Raw genomic sequence first — 15326 nt, forward strand, 5'->3', positions numbered from 1 at the left:
TTAGTTCTATACTGTTCCTGAGTTATGTCCTTTTATAATAAACTGTTATTCTAGTAAGTAAAATGTTTCTCTGAGTTCTGTGAGCTGCTCTAGAAAATTAATTGAACCCAAGCAGGAGGTTGTGGGAAACTCTGATTTATAGCAAGTAGGTCAGAAGCACAGGTGACAGCCTGGGCTTGTGACTGGGGTATGAGGAGGGGTGGCAGGGGGCAGTCTTGTAAGACTGAGCCCTCAACCTGTGGAATCTGACACTATCTACAATAGATAATGTCAGAATTGAGTTGAATTCTCAGACAAGCTGCTCGTGTCCAAGAATTGCTTGCTGTTCTGTGGGAAGCCCCAACATACACATTGGAATTGGGTTCAGGAACCTAAAAGAATAGTGTATAATTCAATTGAGCTAAAGCTCAATCTAAAGACAGGCAAATATAATCAATGGTGGGAGATGTCAGGATAGCGCTACCTTGCAAGAGAGTAGTGACTGAAAGGGAGGTGAGAGCTGATTCTGGGGGGCTCAGTGTTGGTTATATGTGTGTATTAATTAGAAAATTATTTAAGCTGCATATTTATGATTTGTGCATATTTTGTATGTGATAGATTTCTATAAAAAGTCAACCTAAAATTAAGCTCTTTATAAAAAATTCAGAATCTAAATAAAGTAATCCATCACTAAGAAATATCATAACCCTTAGATATATTTCCTTCTTGTTTTCTTACTATCTATATATTTTATTTTTTAATTTTTGTTTTTTTTTTATAAATTTATTTATTTTATTTATTTGTTTTGGCTGCATTGAGTCTTTGTTGCTGCACGCGGGCTTTCTCTAGTTGCGGTGAGTGGGGGCTACTCTTCGTTGCGGTGCACGGGCTTCTCATTGCGGTGGCTTCTCTTGTTGCCGAGCATGGGCTCAAGGCATGCGGGCTTCAGGAGTTGTGGCTCGCGGGCTCTAGAGCACAGGCTCGGTAGTTGTGGCGCACGGGCTTAGTTGCTCCACAGCATGTGGGATCTTCCTGGACCAGGGCTCAAATTCGTGTCCCCTGCATTGGCAAGCGGATTCTTAATCACTGCGCCACTAGGGAAGCCCTCTATATATTTTATATAGTAGTTTGACTCATATTGTACATGTATTCTGAGCAATTTTGTATGTCATTTATAATTTTTAAAATATTTTAAATGCCTGCATAATATTCCATCATGTATATGTCCATAGGTTATGTTACCTGTTTTCTGTTGTAGGACATTAATACGGCTTCCAATTGCTCATTATTTTGCTATAATGATGTGTACACATTCAAATGTAAATATTTATGTACATCTCTGAATAGTTCTTTATAATGTATATATAGAAGAGTCAGTAGGTCAAAGGCTATGAGCACTTCAGGGGCTCCTGACAGGTGTTGCCAAAATGTCCAAAAAGGTTGTACTAATTTACATTCATAGAAAACTGAAGTACAGTGGTTTTTCTCCATTATCACTAAAATGAATCATTTAAAAATTTCTAATTTGATAGATGAAAGTTTTTCTATCCCATTTTAGTTTGCATTTCTCTTGCTACTAATGTAGTTGAATATTTTCAGGTGTTTGCTATCTATTAAGATTTCCTGTTCTGTGACTTGTTATTTTTCATGTCCTCTGATCATTGCCCTATTGGGGTTTCAGTGTTTCCTGTTTGATTTGTGTGAGGTCTTGCTATCTTAAGGATAATAACTCTGGAAAATGTATATTTTCGGCAAATACTTTTCCCAGGTAGTGATGTGATTTTTGAAGTCTGATGCTTTTGAGAGAGGAAGTGGTTCTTTATTTTTAATTTCATCAAATTCATTAATATTTTTGTGACTTCTCGAACTACTTCTATACTCAATCTTTCACTAGGATTAGGAAAAACATTCAACTATATTTTCTTCTAGTTTTCCATACTTTCATTTACTAGATATTCAGCTCTCTAATCCAACTTGAAATTATTTGTGACGTGAGGCAAAACCCAGTGGGCTTCCCTACTCCTAATAGTTAACCATTTGTACCAGCATGATTTACTATGTAATATGTTTCTCATATTAATATACTGTAGTATATTAACTCTAAATTCTTTGTTCTGTTTATGATCTTCCTATTGCATTAAATCTGGCTCCCTGTTTCAAAACTAGTATCATAGTATTTCGATAATTGTCCTTTTAAACTTTTTGTGCATTTGATATGGTAAATTACCACTTGTCCCTTAAACAGGTTTTCCCAAGGTTTTTTTTAAAGGTACACTAAAGTATTTTTTCTCATCCAGGAACACTTTGTGTCTCTCCACTTAAGCCTTTTTTTATGACCCTCAGTACAGTATTTTCTTTCCTTTCATATAGGTTCTGCTATTTTTTATTTGTTTATTCCTTATAATTTTAAATATTTGTTTGTAGCCATTATCAATTGGGTTTTTTTCCTATATATTTTCTAAATTGCTTGATGCTGGTATATGAGAAGACAATTTGTCCTTATAATTTAAAAATTTATCTAAACTGACTCAAGAAAAAATAGAAAATCTCAACAGACCTATAACAAGTGAAGAGATTGAGTCAATCATCACAAACCTCCCAGTAAAGAAAAGGTCTGGACCAGAGGGCTTCACTGCTGGATTCTACCAAACATTTAAAGAAGAATTAACACACCAATCCTTCTCAAGCTCTTCTAAAAAACTGAAGAATTACCATGATATCAAAGCCAGATAAAGACATTACAATAAAAGAAAAAGACCAACATCCCTTATGAACATAGATGTAAAAATCCTCAAAAAAATATTAGCAAGTCTAATCCAACAGCATGTTAAAAGTATTATTCAGGGACTTCCCTGGCAGCCCAGTGGTTAAGACTCTGTGCTTCCACTGCAGGGGCTGCAGGTTCAATCCCTGGTTGGGGAACGAAGATCCCGCATGCCACGTGGCACAGTCAAAATGTAAAAAAAAAAAAACAAAAAAAAACAAAAAAAGGATTATTCACCATGACCAAGAGGGATTTATCCCAGGAATGCAAGGGTGGTTCAACATAAGAAAACCAATCAATGTAACACATCACATTAATATAATAAAGGGGGAAAAAACACATGATCATCTCAATTGATGCCAAAAAGGAATCTGACAAAATCCAACATCATTTCATTAAAAAAATTCTCAGATGGCTTCCCTGGTGGCGCAGTGGTTGGGAGTCCGCCTGCCGATGCACGGAACACAGGTTCGTGCCCCGGTCCAGGAAGATCCCACATGCCACGGAGTGGCTGGGCCCGTGAGCCATGGCCGCTGAGCCTGCACGTCCGGAGCCTGTGCTCCGCAACGGGAGAGGCCACAACAGTGAGAGGCCCGCGTACCGAAAAAAAAAAAATTCTCAGAAAACTAGGAACAAAGGGAAAATTCCACAACTAGATAAAGGGTATTTATGAAAACCCACAGCTAACATCACATTCAATGGTGAATGACCTGAAAGCTTTTCCCCTGAGATTGGGAGCAAGACAAGGATGCCCGTTTTCACCACTGCTATCAATATTGTACTGAAAATTTTAGCCAGAGCTATTAGGCTGTCAAATGCTACTTTGAACACTTACAAATGATTAAAATGATAAATATGTTATATATATTTTACCACAATAAAAAAATTACCTAGCCGCCTTTTCTGAAATCTCCTATTCTGAATTTTTATGTCACTTAGATAGATAAAAAGGATCCGACTATAAGTACTGCTCTGCAACCTCCTTTTTCCACTAAACATGTATTAGTCTTTCCAAACTAATACCTTTAGGTATACTGCAATCAGTTTTAACAGCTTCTCAGTTTCCTATCATGCAGATAGGCCATGCATGATTTATTTAACCAGTCCCCAATTCATGGATATTTAAGTTACTTCTAAAGTTTCCCTCTTGCAAAGAACGCTGCTGAACAGTCGTGTACTTCTGCAAGTAGTTGTATGGGATAAGTTCCTAGAAGTAGAAATGAGATGTCAAAGGGCATCCACAATTGAAAATTCTCCTCTAGTTCTTTCCCTACTATCAAGGAGTCAGTCAGATGTTTTGTAATACACTAAGAAAGCATCCTGTTGGTCTTGAATATAGTCTTAAAACCAGAACTGATAACAAGTGGTATCAAATGACTTTTGGCATCATTTAGACCAGGGGTTGGCAAACTACAGCCTCTAGACCAAACCCACCCTGCTGCCTGTTTTTGTATAGCCCAGGAGCCAAGAATGGTTTTATTTTTTGGTGGGTTTTTTTTTCACATTTTTAAGTTTTAAATTTTAAAAAACACAAAAGAATATTTCATGAAATGGAAAAATTATAGGAAATTCAAATTTCAGAGTCCATAAAGTTTTACTGGAACACAGCCATACTCGTCTGCTAATATAATGTTGTTTTCACATTTCAACAGGAGAGCTGAGTAGTTGCAACAGAGCCCTTACAACTTTAAATCCTAAAATATTTACTATCCGGTCCTTTACAGAAAAAGTTTGCTGACCTCTAATCTAAGCAACAATACTTCAATGTTTTAAAGAGTAGGAAACTCAAGTCTCTAAGCAAATGGCAAAGAGCATACTGTCATATAGTTACTGAAGGAATGTTCCCAAGGGGTAACATCTCTTGGCTCTGTGTATAAGTGAGGAGGTGAATGGCCTCCCATTTCCTTCTTATTGTGGTTGAGAAGCAACCACTGAAAGGACAAGTAGCTAGAGCTCTGGTTGCAGGATTCTACTTTCCAGGGACTCTTTTTTGGGTGCTAATGTAAATGATGCTCTGTTTTTAATTTCAAGTTTCATTTGTTTACTGCTTGTATATAGGAAAGGGATTGACTTTTGCATATTAACCTTGTATCCTGAGAATCTTGCTATAATTGCTTGGGAGTTTTTTGTTGATTCTTTGAGATCTTCAACAAAGACAATCATCTCGTCTATTCCACGGACTCTTGGCCCAAGATGTTTCTCCCATAACTTCAGTTTTTGCTTTGCCCCCAAATAGTTATAATTTTAGTTGCCAGGTATAAATAATTTTTCAGAAACAAAATATATTCTCCCGAACACTTTCCAAGGCTACCTCCCCACTTCCCGTAGAACAAAAATAGAAAAGGAGACATGACAAAGCTTAAATGAAGGGAAAATGAAAGCACAAGTAAACACTGTGCTATTAACACAAAGCTTCGCCCTCTGATAAAAACTAATTAATGTAAAAATTAGAGGAATATTTAAGCAATTTACTGGAAATGAGGACCAGGGAGCAAAATTTCACACAGGAGGAAATTTAACAAAATTACCATATGACAATTGGGATGGTTCCTCAGAGGTATCACTGTTGCCTTCAAAATCTGGTTGTAGAGTCAACACTTCATCACTGGAAACTATGTTCTCAGTAACCTCTGTATTAGAATCTTCTACTATCACAAGATCAGCATCATCATTGGCATCACTGTCCTCTTCAAGAGCTATAGTAATATAAGCTAAGAAGAAGCAAAGAGAAAGGGTATATTAGATAGCACATTAAATTGAAAGTTTCTAGAGGAAACTACCTTATAAAGTTACGGAGTGTTTAAAAAACATTTTAGCTGAAAAAAATTACATGAAGCATTTTCATATCTCTAATTTCAAGTTAGCTAAGACATCAACTGCTTAGTATGAAGCTTTGAGATATACGTGTATGTACACACACACAAATAGTATTATTTCTAGGACTTCCAATTCTATAGAGCAATAAATTTCTTCTCCTTTAAGGAACTGGACCACAGAAAGATGAAAAGGCAGAGGGCTATGTACCAGATGAAGGAACAAGACAAAACCCCAGAAAAACAACTAAATGAAGTGGAGAGAGGCAACCTTCCAGAAAAAGAATTCAGAATAATGATAGTGAAGATGATCCAGGACCGCAGAAAACGAATGCAGGCAAAGATTGAGAAAATGTAAGAAATGTTTAACAAAGGCCTAGAAGAATTAAAGAACAAACAGAGATGAACAGTACAATAAATGAAATGAAAAAACACTACAAGGAATCAATAGCAGAATAACTGAGGCAGAAGAATGGATAACTGACCCGGAAGACAGAATGGTGGAATTTACTGCTGCGGAACAGAATAAAGAAAAAAGAATGAAAAGAAATGAAGACAGCCTAAGAGTCCTCTGGGACAACATTAAACACAACAACATTCGCATTAGAGGGGTCCCAGAAGGAGAAGAGAGAGAGAAAGAACCCGAGAAAATATTTGAAGAGATTATAGTCGAAAACTTCCCTAACATGGGAAAGGAAATAGCCACCCAAGTCCAGGAAGTGCAGAGAGTCCCATACAGGATAAACCCAAGGAGAAACACACCGAGACACATAGTAATCAAATTGGCAAAAATTAAAGACAAAGAAAAATTATTGAAAGCAGCAAGGGAAAAATGACAAATAACATACAAGGGAACTCGCATAAGGTTAGCAGCTGATTTCTCAGCAGAAGCTCTACAAGCCAGAAGGGAGTGGCATGACGTATTTAAAGTGATGAAAGGGAAGAACCTACAACCCAGATTACTCTACCCAGCAAGGATCTCATTCAGATTCGATGGAGAAATCAAAAGCTTTAGAGACAAGCAAAAGCTAAGAGAATTCAGTACCACCAAAACAGCTCTACAACAAATGCTAAAGGAACTTCTCTAAGTGGGAAACACAAGAGAAGAAAAGGACCTACAAAAACAAACCCAAAACCTTAAGAAAATGGTAATAGGAACATACATATCGACAATTACCTTAAACGTGAATGGATTAAATGCTCCAACCAAAAGACACAGGCTTGCTGAATGGATACAAAAACAAGACCCATATATATGCTGTCTACAAGAGACCCACTTCAGACCTAGGGACACATACAGACTGAAAGTGAAGGGATGGAAAAAAATGTTCCATGCAAATGGAAATCAAAAGAAAGCTGGAGTAGCAATACTCATATCAGATAAAACTGACTTTAAAATAAAGAATGTTACAAGAGACAAGGAAGGACACTACATCATGATCAAGGGATCAATCCAAGAAGAAGATATAACAATTAAAACTATATATGCACCCAACATAGGAGCACCTCAATACATAAGGTAACTGCTAACAGCTGTAAAAGAGGAAATCGACAGTAACACAATAATAATGGGGGACTTTAACACCTCACTGACACCAATGGACAGATCATCCAAAGAGAAAATTAATAAGGAAACAGAAGCTTTAAGTGACACAATACCAGATAGATTTAATTGATATTTATAGGCCATTCCATCCAAAAACAGCAGATCACAATTTCTTCACAAGTGCACAAGGAACATTCTCTAGGATAGATCATATTGTGGGTCACAAATCAAGTCTCAGTAAATTTAAGAAAATTGAAATCATATCAAGCATCTTTTCTGACCACAACGCTATGAGATTAGAAATCAATTACAGGGAAAAAACCGTAAAAAACACAAACACATGGAGGTTAAACAATATGTTACTAAATAACGAAGAGATCACTGAAGAAATCAAAGAGGAAATCAAAAACCACCTAAAGACAAATGACAATGAAAACACGACAGTCCAAAACCTATGGGATGCAGCAAAAGCAGTTCTAAGAGGGAAGTTTATAGCAATACCATCCTACCTCAAGAAACAACAAACATCTCAAATAAACAATCGAACCTTACATCTAAAGGAACTAGAGAAAGAAGAACAAACAAAACCCAAAGTTAGTAGAAGGAAAGAAATCATAAAAATCAGAGCAGAAATAAACAAAATAGAAACAAAGAAGACAATAGCAAAAATCAATAAAACTAAAAGCTGGTTCTTTGAGAAGATAAACAAAATTGATAAACCATTAGCCAGACTCATCAAGAAAAAAAGAGGGAGAGGGGGCTTCCCTGGTGGCGCAGTGGTTGAGAGTCTGCCTGCCGATGCAGGGGACACGGGTTCGTGCCCCGGTCCGGGAAGATCCCATATGCCACGGAACGGCTAGGCCCGTGAGCCATGGCCGCTAAGCCTGCGCGTCCGGAGCCTGTGCTCTGCAACGGGAGAGGCCACAACAGTGAGAGGCCCGCGTAGCGCAAAAAAAAAAAAAAAGAGAGAGAAACAGGACTCAAATCAATAAAATTAAAAATGAAAAAGGAGAAGTTACAACAGACACCACAGAAATACAAAGCATCCTAAGAGACTACTACAAGCAACTCTATGCCAATAAAATGGACAACCTGGAAGAAATGGACAAATTCTTAGAAAGGTATAACCTTTCAAAACTGAACCAGGAAGAAATAGAAAATATGAACAGACCAATCACAAATAATGAAATTGAAACTTTGATTAAAAATCTTCCAACAAACAAAAGTCCAGGACCAGAGGGCTTCACAGATGAATTCCATCAAACATTTAGAGAAGAGCTAACACAGATCCTTCTCAAACTCTTCCAAAAAATTGCAGAGGAAGGAACACTCCCAAACTCATTCTATGAGGCCACGATCACCCTGACACCACAACCAGACAAAGATACTACAAAAAAAGAAAATTACAGACCAATATCACTGATGAATATAGATGCAAAAATCCTCAACAAAATACTAGCAAACAGAATCCAACAACACATTAAAAGGATCATACACCATGATCAAGTGGGATTTATCCCATGGATGCAAGGATTCTGCAATATACGCAAATCAATCAATGTGATACACCATTTTAACAAATTGAAAGAGGAAAACCATATGATCATCTCAATAGATGCAGAAGAAGCTTTTGACAAAATTCAACACCCATTTATGATAAAAGCCCTCCAGAAAGTGAGCATAGAGGGAACCTATCTCAACATAATAAACGTCATATGTGACAAACTCACAGCAAACATCATTCTCAATGGTGAAAAACTGAAAGCATTTCCTCTAAGACCAGGAACAAGACAAGGATGTCCACTCACACAACTATTATTCAACATAGTTTTGGAAGTCCTAGCCATGGCAATCAGAGAAGAAAAATAAATAAAAGGAATACAAATTGGAAAAGAAGAAGTAAAATTGTCACTGTTTGCAGATGACATGATACTATACATAGAGAATCCTAAAGATGCCACCGGAAAACTACTAGAGCTAATCAATGAATTTGGTAAAGCTGCAGGATACAAAATTAATGCACAGAAATCTCTTGCATTCCTATATGCTAATGATTAAAAATCTGAAAGAGAAATTAAGGAAACACTCCCATTTACCACTGCAACAAGAAGAATAAAATACCAAGGAATAAACCTACCTAGGGAGACAAAAGACCTGTATGCAGAAAACTATAATACACTGCTGAAAGAAATTAAAGATGATACCAACAGATGGAGAGATATACCATGTTCTTGGATTGGAAGAATCAAGATTGTGAAAGTGACTATAGTACCCAAAGCCATCTACAGATTCAATGCAATCCCTATCAAATTACCAATGGCATTTTTTACAGAACTAGAACAAAAAATCTTAAAATTTGTATGGAGACACAAAAGACCCCGAATAGCCAAAGCGGTCTTGAAGGAAAAAAAACAGAGCTGCAGGAATCAGACTGCCTGACTTCAGACTATACTACAAAGGTACAGTAATCAAGACAATATGGTACTGGCACAAAATCAGAAATATAGAATAATGGAACAGGATAGAAAGCCCAGAGATAAACCCACGCACCTATGGTCAACTAATCTATGACAGAGGAGGCAAGGATATACAATGGAGAAAAGACAGTCTCTTCAATAAGTGGTGCTGGGAAAACTGGAGAGCTACATGTAAAAGAATGAAATTAGAACACTCCCTAACACCATACACAAAAATAAGCTCAAAATGGATTAAAGACCTAAATGTAAGGCCAGAAACTATCAAACTCTTAGAGGAAAACATAGGCAGAACACTCTATGACATAAATCACAGCAAGATCCTTTCTGACCCACCTCCTAGAGTAATGGAAATAAAAACAAAAATAAACAAATGGGACCTAATGAAACTTCAAAGCTTTTGCACAGCAAAGGAAACCATAAACAAGACCAAAAGACAACCCTCAGAATGGGAGAAAATATTTGCAAATGAAGCAACTGACAAAGGATTAATCTCCAGATTTTACAAGCAGCTCATGCAGCTCAATAACAAAAAAACAAACAATCCAATCCAAAAATGGGCAGAAGACCTAAATAGACATTTCTCCAAAGAAGACATACAGATGGCCAAGAAGCACATGAAAAGCTGCTCAACATCACTAATTATTAGAGAAATGCAAATCAAAACTACAATGAGGTATCACATCACACCAGTTAGAATGGGCAGCATCAGAAAATCTACAAACAACAAATGCTGGAGAGGGTGTGGAGAAAAGGGAACCCTCTTGCACTGTTGGTGAGAATGTAAATTGATACAGCCACTATGGAGAACAGTATGGAGGTTCTTTAAAAAACTAAAAATATAACTACCATATGACCCAGCAATCCCACTACTGGGCATATACCCAGAGAAAACCATAATTCAAAAAGACACATGCACCGCAATGTTCATTGCAGCACTATTTACAATAGCCAGGACATGGAAGCAACCTAAATGCCCATCGACAGATGAATAGATAAAGAAATTGTGGTACATATATACAATGGAATATTACTCAGCCTTAAAAAGGAACGAAATTGGTCATTTGTAGAGGCGTGGATGGATCTAGAGACTGTCATACCGAGTGAAGTAAGTCAGAAAGAGAAAAACAAATAACGTATATTAATGCATATATGTGGAACCTACAAATGAACCGGTTTGCAGGGCAGAAATTGGGACACAGATGTACAGAACAAACATATGGACACCAAGGGGGGAAAGTGGCCAGGGACGGGGGGGGTGGTGGTGTGATGAATTAGGAGATTGGGATTGACATATATACACTAATATGTATAAAATGGATAACTAATAAGAACCTTCTGTTTAAAAAAATAAATAAAATAAAATTCAGAAAAAAAAAAGAAACTGGACCACCTGGCCCATGTACTATGTGTTCAATGATATGCTTTTAACTTTTAAAGGATACAACTGGTATTACACAACCACACTTTGTGGTGACCATGAATTCCCAAACTTGTTCTTTAAAAATCAATATCGCGCTTCCCTGGTGGTGTAGTGGTTAAGAATCCGCCTGCCAATGAAGGGGACACGGGTTCGAGCCCTGGTCCGGGAATATCCCACATGTCGTGGAGCAACTAAGCCCGTGTGCCACAACTACTGAGCCTGCGCTCTAGAGCCCAAGAGCCACAACTGCTGAGCCTGCGTGCTACAGCTACTGAAGCCCACACACCTAGAATCCATGCTCCACAACAAGAGAAGCCACCGCAATGAGAAGACTGCACACCACAAGGAAGAGTAGCCCCCGCTCGCTGCAACTAGAGAAAGCCCTCGCGCAGCAACGAAGACCCAATGTAGCCAAAAATAAATAAATTTTTTTAAAGGTGACATTTAAAAATAAAAAAATAAAAATAAATTATCAATCCTTATGATAATAAATAATGCAGAAATAATGTACAAAAGTAAATGTTGTTATCAAACAAATTAAATTCAAATTGAATCTCACAAAATGTGAAATAGATGACTACAGGTAAACTAGATGTGAAATATCAACTTGGTAAACCTTTCTAATGAATATGAAAAATAGCACAATATGCCAAATGTATGGTCTCTAAATGGGTTTTTTTATTTCTTAAAGTTGATCTGAAAAAGAACATGTTTAAGCTTGAAGTATTAACTCGTAGATCACATTTATATTGCATATCTTGGATTCAGTACATTTATTTGCAATAGACCAAAGTATTAGAATAAAGTAACTAGCTAGTATAAGGTGGTGTGAAAATGGTACTAAATTAGGAATCACATGGTGTAGGCTCCAATTCAGGCTCTCTAGCTATCCAGGGGTATTAACTTTGGGCCAGATACATCTACTCTTTTGCCTCTGTTTTCTCATCCATAAAACTTTGGGATTGAGTTTGGAGAGTCCCAACTATTAAGTACCAAGACTTAATAGTCTTCATGGAAAAAAAATAGAACATTAGAAACTACCTAGTTATCCAAACAAAAGGAAACTGGTTAAATAAATTATGGTATTTTCATATGATGGAATGGTATATTGCCAATGAGAAGCACATTCTCAAAGAACATTTATTAATATTAGAAATGCTTGTGAAATACTTGCTTCTTAAACGGGGGTAAGATTCAAAGCAGAAAAATACAGCATAATCTTAACTTTGAGAGCAGAAGGAAACATACCAATGGTTATCTCTGTGTCACTATCTCTGGGTGGCAAAATTATCTTCATTAGACTTCTCTGTATTTGTTAAGATTCTCCACAATAAAGCTTAGACTTTATAATCAAGAGAAAATAACAAAGGCAACTGAAATTTTATTTTTAAGACAAGTTTTTGTATATCAACTGATCTTTCAAACTAGTATGAGTAAAGCTACTGACAACTCCACTAAGATTTCTCAGTTAATTGGCAAAATTCTAATTCCTTTAGGTATATGCATAGCCTTCAGAGGCAATTTTTAAGACATTATAATATTTAGAAGTTTTTTGAAGATTATGGTCCCAAGGTGCAAGGAACTAAGTTGCCATGAACTTACCAGATAAGGCATTAGTTCACAATGGTGAGGGCTGAAACCTGCGTTTCACATGACAACTAGTGCAAAGAATATACACAGCAAAACAGGGCAGATTACAATGGCCAGATCATTCCGATGTTTTTAGCAAAACTGTGCGTCAGTACACTGAACAATCACTTTCTAAATCTTCTGCCCAGGACTCTAAAAACCAGCCCTTCTACTCTCCTAGTCAAACTTTAGAGACTACAAAGTCGGCCCGTTGGGGGATAATACCACCAAAATGCGTCCCATCGCCCAGCACTTGCTGCAGGCAGGCTTGAAACTGAATCGAGCCCATGCCCTGCTTTATAAAAACAGTGCGTAGAAAAGTTGCTTGTGAAATCTCTACTTGTAAACATTGAACCAGTTGACCACTTCGTGTCATAAAACCCCAGAGCAGTCCTAATTCGGGGAGAACCGGGTAGAAGAGTGAGGGAAGCGATCCCCAGCAGACTAAATTAGGATCTTTTCTACCGAACTACCATGCTCAACCATACTGCCGGCGGGATGGGTCCTGGAGCTTGCACCGAAGCACTCCCCTGCTTTACAGTGGTCCTCACATTTTGCAGTGTTCTGACTCCCGCATCTGCCCTCTTGAAGCAAAGAACAGGCTCTATGCGCGGGAATTTCTCCACACACACATCTTTATTTTCTTTCTCCTCATTTGCATATTTACTATAAAACAACGAGGCTGCCCAATCTGTCTTTGGTCAAACGCAGTTACGATCTAAGCCTCAAAATCAACGTCTCAATCTCAAAAGATGTTATAATGAATCAACTCGCTTGTTTATCAATTCTTTAAACTCAAAATTCTATATAAAATTTTGGTGGTGAGCATGCTGTAGGGTATACAGAAGTAGAAATATAATGTTGTACACATGAAACGTATAATCTTATAAACCAATGTTATCTCAATGAAAAGCAAACCCAAAAAGAAATAAAAATAACGTTGTAACATTAAAAAAATAATTCTATATAACGTCGGAGAGTCTTGGTCCTTCCTGGACCCCTACCTCCTCCGACAGGGAAAGAGAAAGGATAATGGATCAACTTGTCCCAGAAAGTCAGCACCAAGTACTTAAAAAATAAGTAGCCAAATCTCAAAAGCTCACACGTTCTGGCATCCTGCGAGAGACGGTGAGAAACACACCCCACCCCCCGCAGCGCTGCTGCAATTTGAGGTTGCCAAAGGCAGACTCACTCTTCCAGCAAAGCAAATCCTCTCCTCCAAAGAGTGTCCCAGCCGCTAAGCCAAATCGCTTTCCTGGAGCAACAAGCAGTGCTCAGCAGCTGCTTGCGGTGCATGCGCATGAGGCCTTGAAAAAAAGTTCAAAGGAAAAACCGCTGCTGCGCAGAACTGCTCTGCAGCTAAAGCGTGGCACGCCGCCCTCTGGGGGGCGCAGGAAACAACCGCGGTTGCCCACCCTCTCGCGAGAGGACGGCTGTTCTACGGCCGTCCTCTCGCGAGAGGACGGCTGTTCTACTACGGCCGCTAGAGGTCCTGTAAGGAAATACCGCCCTCATGCAGGAAACGAGGCCGGGCCTCGCCACGTGCTGGCGCCACGAGAACCCCGGGGGCGGAGCCAGCTATGGGTCACCTCAAGTCCCAGGGACGCCATGAACCCTGGAGACCTGAAAGCCCCAGGATTCCCTCCATCCCTCAGGACACCATGAACTCTGCAGACACCTCGAGCCCCAAGATCCTCTCAAGCCCCTGGGACGCCATGAACCGTGGGATCCCGGAAGCCCCCAGAGCCCCTCGTGTGCCTGGGATGCCACAAACCCTGGGACCCGGAAGCTCCAGATCGCCTCAAGCCTCAGGGACACCAGGAACCCCGGGGACCCCAGAAGCCCCAGATTACCTCAAGCCTTGGGGATGCCATGAACCCTGGGACCACACAAGCCCCAGATGGCCACCAGCCCCTGGAAGCTATGAACCCTGGGACCTTGAAAGTCCCAGAGCTTTCAGTCCCTGGGACACCATGAACCCTTGACCCCAAAAGCCCCAGGACTAGCTTCAGCCTCTGGAACGCCATGAACCTCGGGTACACCCTGAGTTCCTGGGATGCCTTGAGCCTCAGGGACGCCCTGGACCCAGGGCTAGACTCTGCCCGCAACACCCGGGTTCCCACGCGCGCCCTGACCAAGCTGGGACCGCAGCCGAGAGGCCACCACCTGACGCGCTGTGGCCGATTAACAGCCAGTCCCACGGTCACGTGTGCAGCCCTCTAGATGGGCTGGGGTCAAAACCTGTTAGAGCCTTTCCCCGGGTGGGGTGAAGAGAGGCAGAAACTATTGGGAAAGCTTCGGGGAGGGCCCCTTACCCTTTTCCTCAGACATCGTGAGGCAGGGAGCCCAGCTCTGACTGCCTCCGGCTCGGCGTCTGCACTGCATCCGGGTCGCGGTTGTGCACACCGGAAGACAGACTGTAACGGACCGAGGCGGTAACGGAAGGCGCAAAACCCGCCCAGGTTTCTGCGGCTGCGCAGTAGCACGGGGCGTGTGCAGTCGCCTGCAAGGGAGGGGGCGCCGAATGCGCGACGGAAAGTGTGGCGCCATGCCTCCTTCACTTTATACCTATATGCAGATGTTTTTAACTGTACTTTTTTCCACACATACAAAAAGCAATATGAACTGGTAGCCACCAGGGTAATTCCACCCCTTACAAAATGTTCTTCACATACAACACATCATAGAAAAAGTGTAG

At 39.6% G+C, this 15326-nt stretch overlaps 1 protein-coding gene across 12 annotated transcripts in view; it reads right to left on the bottom strand.

Moving 5' to 3' along the window:
- BEND2 (BEN domain containing 2) overlaps window positions 1-15018 on the bottom strand; it is a 96173-nt gene extending 81155 nt beyond the window's left edge. For 11 of the 12 annotated variants that reach the window (XM_079910641.1, XM_079910637.1, XM_079910644.1 and 8 more), the window contains exons 1-2: window positions 14944-15018; window positions 5272-5454 (exon numbers count right to left, since the gene is read on the bottom strand). In XM_079910641.1, the coding sequence (XP_079766767.1) occupies window positions 5272-5454; window positions 14944-15013 (253 nt within the window). In that variant the 5' untranslated portion in view covers window positions 15014-15018. Of the gene's footprint in view, window positions 1-5271; window positions 5455-13820; window positions 14059-14943 lie in introns of those variants that run through there. The other variant, XM_079910638.1, reaches the window with a different exon arrangement.
- Window positions 15019-15326: the final 308 nt, after the last annotated feature.

The sequence above is a fragment of the Stenella coeruleoalba genome (genome assembly GCF_951394435.1).
Source record: "Stenella coeruleoalba genome assembly, chromosome: X".
Classification (NCBI taxonomy): Eukaryota; Metazoa; Chordata; class Mammalia; order Artiodactyla; family Delphinidae; genus Stenella; species Stenella coeruleoalba.